The sequence below is a fragment of the Corticium candelabrum genome, chromosome 20 (genome assembly GCF_963422355.1).
Source record: "Corticium candelabrum chromosome 20, ooCorCand1.1, whole genome shotgun sequence".
Classification (NCBI taxonomy): domain Eukaryota; kingdom Metazoa; phylum Porifera; class Homoscleromorpha; order Homosclerophorida; family Plakinidae; genus Corticium; species Corticium candelabrum.
Window position 1 is genome coordinate 599,017 of NC_085104.1, and position 17,500 is coordinate 616,516.

At 41.0% G+C, this 17,500-nt stretch overlaps 2 protein-coding genes across 2 annotated transcripts in view; one reads left to right on the plus strand and one right to left on the minus strand.

Moving 5' to 3' along the window:
* Positions 1–8,285, minus strand: part of LOC134195411 (translocating chain-associated membrane protein 1-like 1) — a 9,623-nt gene extending 1,338 nt beyond the window's left edge. The window contains exons 1-7 of the mRNA XM_062664435.1: positions 8,113–8,285; positions 7,077–7,143; positions 6,862–6,980; positions 1,647–1,763; positions 1,524–1,582; positions 1,065–1,095; positions 954–1,007 (exon numbers count right to left, since the gene is read on the minus strand). Of these exons, the coding sequence (XP_062520419.1) occupies positions 954–1,007; positions 1,065–1,095; positions 1,524–1,582; positions 1,647–1,763; positions 6,862–6,980; positions 7,077–7,143; positions 8,113–8,241 (576 nt within the window). The 5' untranslated portion in view covers positions 8,242–8,285. The remainder of the gene's footprint in view (positions 1–953; positions 1,008–1,064; positions 1,096–1,523; positions 1,583–1,646; positions 1,764–6,861; positions 6,981–7,076; positions 7,144–8,112) is intronic.
* A 216-nt stretch (positions 8,286–8,501) lies between these two features.
* LOC134195347 (MYND-type zinc finger-containing chromatin reader ZMYND8-like) overlaps positions 8,502–17,500 on the plus strand; it is a 12,253-nt gene continuing 3,254 nt past the window's right edge. Inside the window, exons 1-12 of the mRNA XM_062664364.1 lie at positions 8,502–8,573; positions 9,746–9,895; positions 9,972–10,033; positions 10,511–10,719; positions 10,828–10,914; positions 11,110–11,202; positions 13,789–13,876; positions 14,263–14,318; positions 14,394–14,471; positions 14,536–14,595; positions 16,134–16,189; positions 16,405–17,297. Of these exons, the coding sequence (XP_062520348.1) occupies positions 9,804–9,895; positions 9,972–10,033; positions 10,511–10,719; positions 10,828–10,914; positions 11,110–11,202; positions 13,789–13,876; positions 14,263–14,318; positions 14,394–14,471; positions 14,536–14,595; positions 16,134–16,189; positions 16,405–17,297 (1,774 nt within the window). The 5' untranslated portion in view covers positions 8,502–8,573; positions 9,746–9,803. The remainder of the gene's footprint in view (positions 8,574–9,745; positions 9,896–9,971; positions 10,034–10,510; positions 10,720–10,827; positions 10,915–11,109; positions 11,203–13,788; positions 13,877–14,262; positions 14,319–14,393; positions 14,472–14,535; positions 14,596–16,133; positions 16,190–16,404; positions 17,298–17,500) is intronic.

Here is a 17,500-nt window from a genome sequence, read left to right on the forward strand (position 1 = left end):
GTTGACAAATATACAAACAAACAAACAAATAAACAGACAAATAAATAAATAAACAAACAAACAAACATAAATAAACAAATAAATAAATAGATAAATAAACAAATAGATAAATAAATAAACAAATAAATAAATAGATAAATAAACAAATAGATAAATAAATAAACAAATAAATAAATAGATAAATAAACAAACAAATAAATAAACAAATAAATAAATAAATAAACAAACAAATAAATAAATAAACAAATAAATAAACAAATAAATAAATAAACAAACAAATAAATAAACAAATAAATAAACAAACAAATAAATAAATAAACAAATAAATAAATAAATAAATAAACAGACAAAGTGGTGCGCTCAGACGTAAAGTTGCAGACTGACAGAAAAACAGGCACAAATGGAATGATAAGCAAAGGAACAACAAATTGGCAAATACATGGATAAACAAATACAAACAAATAAACAGATGGATGGTAAAATAAACAAATAAATAAACAGACAGACAGACAGACAGACAAATAAACAGACAGACAAACAAACAGACAAACAGACAGACAAATAAACAGACAGACAAACAAACAGACAAACAAACAGACAGACAAATAAACAAACAGACAGACAAATAAACAAACAGACAGACAGACAAACAAACAGACAAACAAACAAACAAACAGAAAAACAGACAGACAGACAAACAGACAGACAAACAAACAAACAGACAAACAAACAAACAAACAGAAAAACAGACAGACAGACAAACAGACAAACAGACAGACAGACAAATAAACAAACAGACAGACAGACAAACTAACAGACAGCTAAACAAACAAACAGACATACATACAGACAAATAAATAAACAGACAAACAGAGACAGCTAAACAAACAAATAAACAAATAATGACACACAAAACAAATAAACTAACAAACACAGTCAGCAAACTTTCCAACCCTTTTAGCTTTCATAAGATAAAGTTCAGGAAACCAGTGCATCCAGTATGCAATCTACAGCACACGCACAACTGAAATGAGGATGAAGTGATAAGAACATGAAATGCTGACCTGGTTGATGTAATACATCTTCTCAATAAAACTACACAAAAACATTTTGTGTACTATTCGCTCATTAGTAGTCATTGATATTTACTAGCAATGTCACGTGCCGTACGTGCACACACACACACACACATAGACGTGCACCCACATACACACACACGTTCGCATGCACGTGCACACACACGTGCACACACACACACACACACACACACATGGACACACACACACACACGTACGCATGCACATACACACACGTATGCATGCACACACACACACACACACACACACACACACACACACACACACACACACCAGTTCAAAAAAGTTCTATCAACAACAATATCATCTTCAATGACAACAATTATGCCCACACAACTACTGACCCTCATAGTACATCCTGTTGTCATACAAATCAAGACAAACGCAGACCAACACCAATGTTGAACGTATACAAATGTGTCTGACCTTATAGGAATGTCAGGATAATCCCTCCACAGAAGTGAGAGCGAACTAAAACACTCTCGCTGTAGAATAAGACTTCAGTGACTAAAATGCAAGATCGGCAAGAGATTCAAGCAAGATCAATACCCGTTGAAGAACGGTGGCTCCGATAATTGTGGACAGCAGATAGTAGACGGCCAGCTGGCCACTGTCATAGAATTCTGTTGTCTTTGTCTTGGAAAGATGTAAGCGGCGACACCATTTCTTGGAGAGAGAAGAAATAGAAAGGGAACATGGTGTATGAAGACAGACAGACACACAGACAAACAAACAGACAAACAAATAGACAGACATACATACAGAGCGGAATATAAAGAATTTCTTGTCCGGACAAGGTTTGCCAAAGCCACGCCCATGCTATCAATTTCAGAGCCCGTAAACACTCTATTGCTATTATTATTTGCTATTATTTGACATACGTACAAATCACGACAATAACAATTTTGAGACAACATACCTGCAAGGCAAGCATATTTATTGCGTTATAATAAAGTCTAGAAAACTTATGGAACTTCAAAAGGCAAACTTGAAAGTGCACTATAATTGTGTGAGACAATAGCAGAACATTAACAGGTAAACCTAGCACAACGATGTGCAAAATTGTCAGTCAGACCCTTCTGGAAAACTATCTGTAGATGGGCTTAGAGGATTATGCCACACGTCCTAGTCATCTAAACTAAAGCTACTAGTGCTATCGTCTTGGGCCAACTCTTCAGTTCTCCTTGCTCTGTATTGCTTTCTGAAACTTTGATTAGGACGGCGGTTGGTCTTGCATCCTTCCCACCACAGCTGAATAGCGGCGTCAGCGTGAAAGTCTTCAAGTGATGGTCCTTCATGGTATACTTCCATATGGTCAGACAAGGTGGTGTTGCCCATGCTGGTGCGCCTGTCTGTCTTGATCAGTTTCAGCAACGAAAACATCCTTTCAACATGTGTGGTAGTAAAGGGGAGACTAAATACTAGCTGGCACAATTGGAGAACGTTTGGCCACTTACAGTGGTCTGGACAGGTGTAAAGTGTGTACCACACAGACTCATAGCACACCTTGTTGACATTAAGATATTTTCTAGCATAACGGACTACCTCCTCAACCTCGTCATGAAGAGCAAGAATACTAATGCCTTTGCTTTCTAATGGTTTGGCAAAACAAACAGCGAGAGCTTCTACAGCTTCTTTAACCTCTGCAGTATCATCAACATTCTCGTCTTCACTATCTTGCCCAGAGGTTTACCGTTAGGTTTTCTTTGCCATGTTTGGGTGTCAAGAAAGGCAATTATATGACGAAGAAGTTTGGTGTCACACCAGCCTAGTCGCTCCTTCATTTATTATCAAGGCATACTAAATCGGTTTTCACCTTTTCTGCACAGTTACTTAGTGTGCTGACAGAATAGTTTGCCAAAGGGGCTCCTTGATACAAAGTATCTTCTTTGTCTCTCTCAAGACGGCTCAAAACGAGTTTGACGGTTGGCCATTCCCCGGGCTCTTTCTTGGCAAGACCTTTGAGTGATTTGCTGGCTTTTAGCAGGTTATGTATACCATGTACAATGTTGACTTTGTCATCTTGGAGACTGAGGCTCAAGAGATGTACGGGCTGTAGCAAGTCTACATACATAGCTGCGCCAACTAGCATTTTGTAGTTCTTCATCTTAAAAACATAACCCTTGAAGCGTGCTTTATCCTCTGCCTTTGTCTGTCTGTCACTTGCTAGTGTGAACAAATGGTTTACATACACTCCATATCTGTCAATGAATCATTGCAGAGCTTTACGCTTATGAGCAATCCAACGTGTTCCTGAGCAGCGCACAGGCACATTTCCACCTATGGGGAAGCTGTATGCTTCCCTAAGGTCTGCAATGATGCCTTCAAGCTCACGTAATTTTTTAGGAGACTTGTGGTATAAGTAATATAATCGAAGCAACAATTCCATGACGTCCTTGATCACCTTGCTGCACAGCGCGTCTTTGCAAGCCAGTTCAAGTCTGTGCCCATAGCACCACTGCCACATTAGCCAGGGCAACTTACTTTGCATTTTGCCTTTCATGCCATTGATTTCTGATATGTTTACTGCTGCTCCATCGGTACTTACTCCTACAAGTACCGCATCAGCGGCAAGAACATTTTCAGCATTGTAAACATCGACCACACCTAGCTTCTCCAAACTTCTCTGAAGACATTGGATGAGTCCATCAGCATTTACAGTCAAAGGTACTTCAACTGATAGAAAACGTGAAACTGATCTAACTTCTTGGGTATCGTGATCAAGTGCACAGTATTGCACCATTACAAGCTCATCATCAATGTTTCCTGCATCTGTTGACCCATCAATCATTGCACTGTAAAACTTGGCATCCTTTAACTTGCGTCGTAATTGCAAGCGTTGGCTCTCTGCAATGTAGTGAGTAAACTCTTGTGCTCTGGCTTTGTTCAAATAGGAATTGCCAATATCTACTCCGTGTCTCTTTTCAAGTTTGGCTAGCACAGGATACTCTTAAATGCCATCATTTCCTTGGCTAAAATATAGCAGAGATCAAACTTCTTCAATAAGCGTATGTGCTCTGATTTCTCGATGTGAAGTAGGCTCTTGGCAACTGGTGCATAGATGGATATAGACTCCTGAGTTGCCCGAGCATTGTCAGTATGCCATTTGTTAACCGCTATACTATGCTGTTCACTCATTGCATGATCGATAATGCTGCTTGTTCTCTGGTTAACAGATCCAACTAGCCATGCATGTTGAAAATTCTTAGCTCCAACAATACTGCTTTCATACCTGCGACATAACTCGCACCAAAGAGAACCAACACAATCATTTGAATCAAAATCAAGATTGCAACAAAGCCATGACAAAGTCTGATATCCTTTCTCATAGTGGGTCTGCCACTTTTTAAACGTGCTAAGGGATACTCTACGTGATGATGACTGCTTCTTGCACTTAGACAGTGAGTTGGCCATTCCTGGTTGGGGCCTTTTTTGGTAAGACTGGTGAGTTTCAACTACCTCTGGTTGTCTGTCTAACAGGTCAGTTGCAAGTGATGGTATTATTGAGAAGCCTTTAGTGGAGCTTGACGGTTGAATTGATTTCATTGGGCTAGAGCTTGCTGCTGTTTTGAGTGTTGCTGTTGATGCTACCTGTTTCGATTGCAAGAATGAGAAAATGTCTGACTGTTTTGTCTTTGCCTTTTCGGAGTCAGATGGAGGAATGGGGAGAGGACAGTGCCGTTTCAGCTGTTTTGGGGGTTCAACCCACGAACTGATGGACTCATCTTCAAATTCAGCCTGCATGCAAGCTGGCGACAAAGACTGACCTACACTCTGACCTTTTATACAACTGTCGTTGATCTTTTGGTCAGCAACTGGAAGAACAGGAACAAAGTGATTAGGTAGTTTGCACTTCTCATTGGAGATATTCAGGCTAGTGCAGGACCACATGATTCGAATGGGTGATCCACATACAACTCCTTGGTGAGGAGAGTAAACAGTTTGCATGAATGATCGACATGCACATGAAAACTGCTTGGGATAGATGGTGTGTACATCTTTGCCAAGTACAGTCACTAAAGCAGAGATCTCTAGCATGCCACTCCACACTCCTTTCCGGCAAGATAACTCTGCTTGATGGTTTACTCCTTCAGCAAAGGCATGGTGTAAATTGCGAATATTTGTCAACTCATTTGAAAAAACAGCATTTGCTTCATTTCCTAATACCTATGACAGTATTGCAGCAGTAGAGAATGCCTTGTGTCCATCATCACCATTTGCCTGCTCAGCCCTTTCAATGAATAGCTGAGCACAATATCGTACGTTTTCTACCAATTCTTTGACCACATTTGCCCTGATATTGGAGTGCTCATTCTCCTTTCCAAATACAGCAACACTAGCTGCCCGGTACAAACAGTTGCCATCCCCAAGTATCGCTACAGGGACATGGTTTACTGGGGCATCATCAGGATACAAGATAGTAGCAACGCCGTCTGCAGCAAAGCCAGCTGCATCAACTGTGTCGGGTATAATGTCCATATCTACAAGCTAACACTGAACTTGTACTGTAGCTAAAGAAAGATATGTAAATAGAGAATTCCTGCGTTGAAGTGTAGTTTACCAATAAACTCACAATTTGAACAGGTGGTTGGGCTTTCCGTTTCCACACACCCTAAGTAAATGCGTTACCCCTTTGACAGTGAACAACTTGAAAGTGTGCTGAAATCTACATGCACCAATTGATTAGCATCACAACACATTCCCACTTCTGGGCTTCCACTGTACAGTACCAAAAATTTGTTTGAAAAACTTATGAGGCTGCCTGAACGACGGGAGTCAAGGTTTTAGAGTAAACGTACAAAAAATAGACAGATGTGCTCTCGTTGCTGTCAGTCAAATCTAGAAACCATTTAGAATCTTTCCAGAACGACTGGAATTTTCAAAGAAACAGCAGTCACTGCTATGGTTTCAACAAGTTTAACAATGACAACTATTGACACAGACGTTTCAATTTTAGTATGTAGGGTGCATGTCTGCGGGTTCAGAACCATTGACACAATTACCCGCCCTTCACCCCCACATGCTGACCACATACCCAGAAAGAAACATTCACAAATCAGGATGCTTTGATTACTGTCTTGGGGACGCTGTTTCTACCAATTCATGTCCTCCTATTGGTGCTGTGGTGCATTCTTGGTGAAAATTTGTATTCTAAGGCAACTTCCGTTTCAGTAACCCTCTCACCACTTCACACAGAAGCTTACTGTCTATTCTCCATAAGTGTGAACTTTGAAAATCTGTAACATCACCACTGTTTTTTTGGACCTTCATTTGGGTGTGACCGTTTGAGTAACCATGTAATGTCAAGACAATATATGGCCAGACATGGACTTGTTTTGACCGGACAATGTCCGTGTCCAGGCGTTATATTCCCCACTGTAAAAATAACATACATACATACATACATACAGACAGACAGACAAACAGACAAACAAACAGACAAACAAATAGACATACATACATACATACATAGAGACAGACAAACAAACAGACAAACAAATAAACAGACAGACAGACAAACAGATAAACAAACACATAGACAGACAAACAGACAGACAAACAAACAGACAAACAGACAGACATACTTACATACATACAGACAGACATACATACAGACAGACAAACAGACAAACAAACAGATACACAGACAGACAAACAGATAGACAGACAAACAAACAAACAGACAGACAGACAGACAGACATACTTACATACATACATACATACATACAGACAGATAGACAGACAGATTATATACAAACGTACCTCCCAAATATATTCATGAAGTACAGCATGTAAAGTGATCCAGATGAGAGTGTAGAAGAATACAGTAAACCCATCCCTGGCTCCCAGCAAGTAGAGAGTTTCAGGCGGTTTGTCTTCCCCTACACACACACACACACACACACACACACACACACACACACACGCACCGATCAATCAATATCAATCCAGTAATCCTACAGCATTGTTCTATGAACCTTCTGTGATATTAGTAGTTATGTTGTACTGAGCTGCCACAAACATACTAGAAAAAGGCTGCGAGACCTAAAAGAATCAGAAACAATGAGATGTGATACAATGTACAGAAAATCTCCTATGCAATAGTAGAGAGATGCATCCCTCCAATACAATAGTCTAGTGTATTGTGAGATACATCCCTCCAATACAATAGTCTAGTGTATTGTGAGATGCATCCCTCCAATACAATAGTCTAGTGTATTGTGAGATGCATCCCTTCAATACAATAGTCTAGTGTATTGTGAGATGCACTCCTCCAATACAATAGTCTAGTGTATTGTGAGATGCACTCCTCCAATACTGATACTTATAAATGTTATGTGATTAAACTGACTATTCCATATGAATCAAACTTCTCTCATGCTGATAAACAAAAATCTGAACGCTATGCAGATCTCGTCAACACTATCGAATCTAGAGGTTACATCTGTAAACAAATTAATATTCAAATCGGTTCGAGAGAATTCACTGACTGTTCCAGTCTTCACCCTTTTCTTCACATTATCTCTCTACCTAAACGATGTCAACATCATCTTCTATCATCAATCATTAAAGTGACAATCGAAGAATCTTTCAAGATATGGCTCTCTAGAAATAACCACTAGTTCTTTGCTTTTAATCTTACCTTTGCTGTCTGCTTGTATGTTTGCGTGAATAGTTATGTAATGTTAGAGCTACTACTGGCTGTTACTTCTTTTTGGTACCGCATCATTGTTAAGTGCGATGGCCATATAATAGTTAGTGCTCCGTTCAAACGTGTATTGTGAGATGCATCCCTCCAATACAATAGTCTAATGTATTGTGAGATGCATCCCTCCAATACAATAGTCTAGTGTATTGTGAGATGCATCCCTCTAATACAATAGTCTAGTGTATTGTGAGATGCATCCCTCCAATACAATAGTCAAGCATATAACTACCACACTGTTATGCTAGATAGTAAGCTCCATACACCAAGAATAGTATTAAGAGAGTCAGGAAAGTGGAATGACTCGCCTGGAACATCATTCCAACGCATATTACCATACAGACACATGACACTATGTCTGCGTGGTTTTCTATGAAAAACTGTTGACTGAAGAAAGGCGCCTGGCTCTTCTTCTTGCCCGAACGACCGACCGGCATTCTCAACCAGCAGACGGTAGGGAACAGACGGGATACAAAATCAACCAGATTATACGGGATACAAATATACGGGATATTCAAACAGGCTGCTACTGAACATGTTTGTAATAATAATTTTGATTGCAATAATTTTTTATTAATTGACAAATTCAAATAATACCAAAAACAATAATTTTAATTGTAGAAACAAAATTATTATCAAAAACATTTAATTCAAATATTAATTAAATTATACGGGACATACATACGGGATGTTTGCACAGCACGTTACTTCGCGGAAATGAATGGTCGGAGCTGAAACTCCATACAAGCGCTTCCTCTCCAGCCGTTCTGTAAGTGTCTATAATCCTAACTCTCTCGCCATTCATATAGCATAGCCACGAGTATGTGCGCGATCCGGTTTCTGACAAAACTTGTTTTTCTCGTCTGCTGCCATGCCCACACGCCGATAAGTGTACGACGAGAGAGAGAACGAGTGAAACGTGAGCTCTCTGTACGACAGAGAACGACCAGATGAGGCTGAGTGAGTTTCACATTGCAGAATGACAGAAACCGGATCTGCAGAGTGTGCATGTTGAGTTAGCGATTCAGTCGCTTTTTGCCGCTTTGCTCTCACGCTCTCCCGCCGTTTTCGCAAGCTCAGATGTGAAGGCGACGGACGAGAGTGTGCGTGTGGGGGCAAAGCTTGATGTAATGCGCTCAGCAAGGTGTGAATGCTGTTGAGTGCCATTGGGGGAGAAGGTAGTTTCAAGTGTTCAGCCAATCAGCTCGCTGCTGTTGCGTCAAAGGGGTGATGTGTCAATTGACGGGTGGGCGGGTCTCCGAAAGAGCCAATCAGAGCGGCTGGCTGCGAGCCATGGATAAGTCATGACGAATAAGTCGCTCGTCTGTTATTCGTTTCGAACCCAAAATGGTGGGTTATGTTTCGGGTCTCCGACTATATGGACTGTTGGAGTGATGTGTTGGGTCATCGGCAGATGATGCCAGGATTGTGTTCGATTGGTATCGTAGGATGTAAATGTGATCAAGAAAGAGTTGCGAAAGTTAATTGAATAACCAAATTGGGTGCATGATGTGTGCTTATGTGTGCATGTTTGTGCATGTGTGTGTGTGTGTGTGTGTGTGTGTGTGTGTGTGTGTGTGTGTGTGTGTGTGTGTGTGTGTGCGTGCACGTGTGTGTGTGTGTGTGTGTGTGTGTGTGTGTGGACATGACACACTTGTAGAGCAGTCGAGATGCATGGAGGGCAATAGACTGATCATAGGGCATACCCACTGAGTGTCTGACACTGCATGCTTGTCGGTCACTCAACGTTCTAATTGTGCATTTCTATGGGCACCCACACTGATTATCACCTGCAGCAGCTTGTTGTGCTTTCAGATGTTAGTTAGTCGTAGATATTCTCACTCATTTGCCTCAAACGACTTCATAACAAGCGAATAAAATAATCGAGTTTGTTACCCGGTCGTCTAGATAACGGATCCACATTGATTGCTTGTCTTCTAGTTGCACTTCACGTTTACTACTTCCTTTCTATTGATTCTACTGCTTGTGTGCACACGGTATGGCCGAAGACGCCAGCAGTTCTCTGCCTGTTTCGTTGTCGAATGAATACAGAGTGATAGACGAGACAAAGAAGGCGAATGCTCAGAATGGGTACTGTGCTGTACTTTGCACAAGAAGTTGGCTGTCATTGTGTGATGTCCATATTTGGGCACGTGTATTTATATAGTCAATCAGAGAGTGGCCGTTTGTGGCTTCGTTTGAGACGCTTCAAGCCATCCAGATCAGCTGGTATGTTGTTTTTGTATTGTGGTTGTAATATGTATGTGTGTCCAGTGATCACATTCATAAGGTTGTATAGCAGGTGGTTGTATAGCAGGTAGTTGTCTTGTTGTTTGGTTGAGCTGTTTGTCAGTAAGTAGAAAGAATGTGAGGCATGACAGGCAACAGATGTCAACCTTGAGTGGTTATCAGACTGACTGCAGTGATTTTGATGTGTGTTATGAGGCAGACTCAGTGTGTGTGTGTGTGTGTGTGTGTGTGTGTGTGTGTGTGTGTGTGTGTGTGTGTGTGTATGCACCAGTAATATGAGTACAAATGGATTAGTTGGGTTGGACTTAATTAAATTATTTTTGTGGGTGTTCTAATACATTAATGAATGTGTGTGTGTGTGTGTGTGTGTGTGTGTGTGTGTGTGTGTGTGTGTGTGTTTGTGTGTGTGTGTGTGTATCTGTGTGAATGTTAACACTATTAACCTTCCCATTTCAGAAGACAGTCCTGCCAAGCGTGTTGCAGTCGACGGTTTCGAGACGGCAGGTTGTCACGATAGTGTAGAAAATGATAGCTTCTGTTGGATGTGCCACACAGACGGATCTTTAATATGTTGTGACAACTGCCCAAGGGTGTACCATGCCAAGTGCCTTGGAAGAGCATCAAAAATGGTGGGCACAACCACTTGGATGTGCCCTGTGTGTCAGGTGTGTGTGTGTGTGTGTGTGTGTGTGTGTGTGTGTGTGTGTGTGTGTGTGTGTGTGTGCACATGTGATTTGAGTACATTGGAGTAGGTAAATTGTTTTGTCTTGTAGGATATGAAATCTGCTGGTAATTGGAGTGCTGTTCCCGACCTTCCTGATTTTCTTTTATTAGCTGTCAACCAAATGTATATAGATGGGGTTAGAGAATGCTTATGTCTAGTCTATCGTTTGTATGTTTGTATTGGTTGTGTGTGTGTGTGTGTGTGTGTGTGTGTGTGTGTGTGTGTGTGTGTGTGTGTGTGTGTGTGTGTGTGTGTGTTCATTGTTTCTTGTATTAATTTTGTTTAGGTATATACTTCACTCATTTGTGTTCTTGTTTGTTTGTTTATCTAGAGTCTACCATTTCAGCACCCTGTTGATGTCTCAGCCGAGCCAAGATATAAAGAGTGCATATTTCACCCGATGGATTTATCAACACTTGAAAAGGTGTCATAATGGCTATTTGATGCATATTAACAGTTGTAGCGTCTTAGATATTAAATTTTGGATGATCAACAGACTGACCAACAGATAGACAAACAGACAGATGGACAGACTAAAGACAGACAGATTTATGGATTGACTAAACACACAGCGATGAAGAGATAGTTGTTTACATGCAAGATAGACAGATGAACGGACGGACCGATGCTAACACAAAACACATTTGCCAGTCTCTTAGATCTGGATGTTACACGTGTAGTTCCATGTGCTGGGAAGAAGTGACGCTGTCAATACAGTTGGGTGGCTTTGGATTGACTTCAGTGGTTACCATTTCACTGTTTGCTTTAGCTTCCTGGGTTCATTCCCTCCAATCTTTGTTGTGGTTTTCCATGGATTAGAGAGTTTGAATCAGAGAGTTTAGTTGCTCATATTATAGTTAGTCCACAATGTTCTGTCGGTCATGATATTTGCTAAGTGCTTCCCCCAGATCAGATATTCATAACTTGATTGGCAGTCAGAAATTACAACACGATCTGTCACATATAAATATTTCCAGTCTTTGGCTGAATCATTGTCAACTAATGCTCCTACTCCTAGAGATTCAGCTTGTTTAAGGTCAATTCAAGTCAAAGGAGCAGGTGCTTGTCTTGATGCTATACCCTCCTCATCTGAGTTTCTAATTGAATTCTGCGATTATCGCTTGGCATCGTTGATGAGGTTAGGTTATACGATGTCTTTCAGTTCTTGGTCCAATTTGTGTGGTTGTGGAAAGTCTCTTGAATCAGATATGATGAATACCACCTTCTAAATTGTAAAACTGGAGGTGGCCCTGTCTACACACACAACTCTATAGTAAGAATATGGAATGCTTGCCTTGGAAGCTTAGACATACATCATGTAGATGAAGCACAACACAGATACTGCAATTCAGACAATAGGCCAGACATTACTGTATTGGACTATCAATGTGGGAAAATCACTGATTTAGATGTCTCAATGGCACATCCTTGGAGTATTGACATTGTAGCCAAGGATTCTCTGTTTGATGGAGTTGCTGCTCTTTGTAGAGAAGAAATCAAAGCCAACAAGTACATGGGAAAAATGCAACCACAAGGTTCCTCACCATCTGTTGTGCCCCTAGTGTTTGAACACTTTGGTTGTTGGGGTGAAAGAGCATTAAAGCAGTGTTCTCGCCAGTACCGTCTGTACCATCATTTTGACGGTTGGGACAAGGAAGGGACGTTTGGGGAGTGGAAAACAGCAATTATTGACTGTTGGGAACAAAAATGGACAGCCTACCACAGGTAGTGTGGGATGGAATCCATTGTGGATTTAAAGCCATTTACCTCTATTGGTCTTGATGGTCCTGACATTCCTATAAACAATCTCATGACATCTAAATTCTTGGGACTTGGTCTCTTTGTTGTTGCAGCAGGTGTTCTACTAATTACTGTTTATCTTCAATCCCATGTTTAGTAGGTACACATTTGCAGATCTCTTTACAGTGTAACCACTCAACTGGATGTATCAATTTGCTAAACATTATGGCTATAAAAACATAGTGATCCTCTCTCACAACGCACGCTTGCTGCTACAAATTCTCAGAGCTTTTAATACAAAAATTTTGTATGGATTTTGCACATGATTATGCTAGACTACTAAAAACGTAGCGTATTAGCTAGTTATGGTCAAAAGAAGGATAAATGGTCAGAAGGCGTAGTAGTATATCCCTATACTATTCATTAAATACTATTTATTTCTTAAGTTTGACGGCACAGTAGCCAACGTATATGCACAACTTACTCTTGTAAAGCTCAGCTCACAATCCCAGTTTTAAGTTAATTAAGTCAACTTGTCATTGTAATAATCTAGTGTATTAGATGTCTATCTGTGTATGTTCAACAAGGTAATGTTCAATGAGATTTATTCACAAGTCCGGAGTGGCTTTATATTGAATAGTCTACCAATCATGCAGCAACTAATATGCATGCATAAGACTCTGCTTGGTACAACTAGGGAAAGGTAAAGTAAAAATATGATGTTATCACCAAATACGCCAACATTAATTAAACATTTGATGACGTCATTGTCTGACGCCATTATATTTAATGAATTCATATTGACGGTTGGCAAAATATCCTGGCTAGAACACTACATTAAAGTATCTGGACGATCTCTCACATCTCTCAAGAGATGGAAGTGGCCAAAAGAATCCTGCTGAGTTTATATCATTTTGGAGACGTCGTTTTTCTGTTGAGTTGCAAAGATGTAATGCTTCAGTGATGTTAAGAAAAGCTTATAACATCTTAGGTGGTCAAAAGTGTGGCTCAGAACTGGACACTTTTAGTTTTTTGTTCATTAGTTAAATAGTCATTGTAAGACTCAACTGTACTGTATCGTGTATTAGCCTTTTAGTTAATTAAGAGTTGTTTAGTTTGATTTAGCTTGTTATAGTTCTGATTTATGAAAATATATTTCTTTGACAGACAGACAAACAGACATACAGATGGACAGACAGACTGACAGACAGACAGACACATGATTTAAACTGAACTGTTTGTCAAGTTGGTCTTTGTTTTTTCCCTCTAGAACATTAGGAAAGGTGTTTATGAATCTCCACAGCATTTCCAGCATGAGACGCAATGGATTCTTCACAACTGTGCTATTTACAATGGAAGTAAGAGAAACTTTAGTAGCATATGGTGATGAAATGAATTTGTTGTTTGTTTATCTGTTGCTTCTGTCTGCTATCTGTCTCTTTGTTTTTGTGTCGTTCTGTCTGTCTGTCTGTCTGTCTGTCTGTCTGTTTTTATGTCTGTTTATTTGTCTGTCTGTCAGTGCACAGTTTGTCTGTCTGTCCACTCGTCTGCTGTCTGTCTGTCTGTCTTTCTGTCTGTCTATCTGCCTGTCCAATACATGTATTTTCAGCATTGAAATCCACATTCAACACAACTAAGCAACTCTAATGTCTGTTTGTTTGTCTGCTGTTTGTATGCAAACTTGTGTCTCTTTCTGTTTATCTAATACATGAAGACTATTATCATATTGATGTGATGTTGATAGTGGCCAATACATGGACTGACATTGCAAAAGCCATGCTGCGAATCTGCAAGCGTGAGGTCTCAACTCCTTGTCTGTCATTTAATAATGAAGACAGCAACACAATGTTAACATCTCATTAATTAATGTGTTAGATGTCAGAGATCGTGTTATGTCCTGACTGTTACCGAATGTCAATGAAGAAAACATCACAATGGTTTACTAAACCATGCGTATGTATGATGTCTACAGGTATGCTGGAGCATGCGTAGGTGTAGCATGTTTACGTTTTGTTAGGCCAAGTTGCACAAACCTGTTTGGGCAAAGGTAAAGGGATATCCGTTTTGGCCAGCAAAGGTTGGTTCAGCTCGTGTGTGTGTGTGTGTGTGTGTGTGTGTGTGTGTGTCTGTCTGTCTGTCTGTCCAGATACTGGGCTTAGAGTCTATTGATGATTTCACCTGGAATCAAGCCCCATTAAACATCAAATTGGGTGGGTTTGGCTTATCTGAAGTTAACAAGAGTAAATGCTAAGCATACGTCTCTTCATGGGCTCAATCTGTCAGAGATTTGCCTAATCGCTTTTCCTCACTTTCACAACGTATTCAAGATCTGGTGGAAAATGATTCCACGATTCCACATCCTCTTCACTTTGGCTTCAACATTCATTCAGCTGTCAAGTCCTTGCCTCCAATTAGATTAGGAAACGATGAAACACTGAGGCCTCAATCGTTGTCAACCCTTTCAGCTACAAAGGGTAAGCTTCAGCACAATCTAAGCTCAGAAATTGGCCTCTTGAGTGCAGCTCATTGTCTGTCTTCTGCACCTCACAGAAGGGATGCTGCAAGATTATGTTCTGCTCAAGGTAGGAGGTTTGGGGCTTGATTAGAGGCCTTACCATCCTCAGATAGGTACGCACTTATTGCAAAGGATTTCCGTCTAGCGTCCTTTCTGAGGCTCAGTCTACCAATGCCTTTTAAGTCATGCATAAACAAATGTGAATGTGGAGTAGAACTGGATGGAACTGGGTATCATCTTTTCACCTGCAAGTTTGGGGGAGGACGAGTCTGGCAACACGACTCTGTAGTGTCAGGATGGTGCAGTTGTTTGAACGAGCTCCAACTGCTTCATTGCAAGGAGCCAAGAGAACAATATACAGAATCTGAGAATCACCCCGATATTTTGGTGTACGATGAATCAAGCACAGAGTTCGACGTGAGCACGGCTCACCCTTGGAGTAAAGACATCCTAAATAGAGCATCTAAAGAGGCAGGCTATGCAGCTGTGAGGCGTGAGATGAGAAAGAAAAGCAAATACGAAGCTCTGTCAATTCAGGATGGCACAACACCTAACTTAGTTCCTCTGGTCTTTGAACACTTTAGGTTCTGGGGTCAGGAGGCTGATAACTTCCTGAACTCACTCTCAAAGAAATCAAAAGATTCAGAAGGCAGAAGTTACTGAAGCCGACTTCAGGATGAGATGGTGTAGACAGATTTCTATAATTATCCAGAGATGTAATGCTAGAGTTATATTAAAGAAGATAAGTATATTGCATGTAGGTAAGATAGATGATTTTTTCTTTGATATAGACATTCAACACTATGTTATTAGGATAATACTGTAGCTATAACTTCAGACATTTCAGTAGTTTTTGTTAATGCTTAGGATGCTTTCATTTTTGCGATTGTTACATTTACAGTTTGGGAGAGAATAAAACAATATGGCTGTGTGTCTGTCTGTCTATCTTCTGTGTGTTTATGTGTGTGTGTGTGTGTGTGTGTGTGTGTGTGTGTGTGTGTGTGTGTGTGTGTGTGTGTGTGTGTGTGTGCATATGCTTATTTGCATATGTTATGATGTACTACTATTTATTTTCCTTTGTATTGTCACTTTGCCTGTAGGTGTTGACCTTAACTGGTGACAAGTATGATGTTCGATTTTTTGGAGATCACAACAGGTACCAACGTTTGTAACACACACACACACACACACACACACACACACACACACACACACACACACACACACACACACACACACACACACACACACACACACATTTGTATTACACTTGTATGGTGCCATAATGTCACAACTGAATTCACTTTTCTAAATCATTCATCCAAACTTACACATCGGATTGCAGTGATTTACATTCGGTTTGTCTTACAGAGCAAAGCTTGTCAAATCGTTTATCCGAAACTACGCCAACACTCAGTCTGCACCTTCGCATTCCGGTTACGCATCCGCCTGCCGTGAGATGGAAATGTACGTTGAGAACCTGAAGAAAGCCGGATACACCGACACCGACCTCCAGATGTTTCCCGAACCTTCACGTAGACACAGCGTGGAAGGTCGCTTTCCACTCAAAGCCGACAAAACCGGAGAGAACAAAGAAACGAGTCGACGCCACAGCATACACGTCGAACAACAACAACAACAACAACGGCATGTGACCGAGTCGTCGCCGTCTGGTGACGAATCGAATGCTCGCAGACGTGTGATGACACGACAAAACAGTCGAGCGAAGACGTTTAACCACGAGAAATTTATGAAAAACAGCATCATCACGGTGACGCCGAAAGCGAGCGTCGATCGTCTGACGGTGAATCCCGACGATCTAACGAAACGTCTTCGATCCGATGCATACAGCAGTTTGAAGCCGGAAAACTCGTTGACGAGTAACTCAACAGGAAAGGGTCAGATGTATGTCGCGTTGGCCGGCGATATGAGCTTCACGTTTGTTGCTACCGATCGGCAGCTGAAGGGAAGCAGCAGCAGCGACGCAGAGCTGATGGAGTTGACGGAGATGCCGAAGACGTCATGGCTGGAATTCCAGGGGGACGGAGATAACGTTACGGAGTGCGGTTCGAATGCGTTGCAGGAGGACGGAGGTGTGGCCGATCTGAGTGTGTTGCAGGCGATGAATTGTGAGGGTGAGGGGAGTGTGGGTGACGTCAGGGTGGACGAGAAGGCCGACATGTTTGGTTTGTCAGAGTTGACTCGGAGCGGGTTAGTCGAGGCGAATGGAAGTCAGCTCGACCAGAGCGGACATCCTGTGGAAGGTTGGTGGGATTGATGTCTGTCTATTTGTTTGTCCATTTGTCTGTTTTTTATTTACTTGTGTTTGTGTGTCTGTCTGCCTGTTTGTTTGTCTGTCTGTCCATTTGTCTGTCTATCTGTCTGTCCATTTGTCTGTCTATCTGTCTGTCCATTTGTATGTTTGTCTGTCTGTCCATTTGTCTGTCTGTCTGTCTGTCTATTTGTC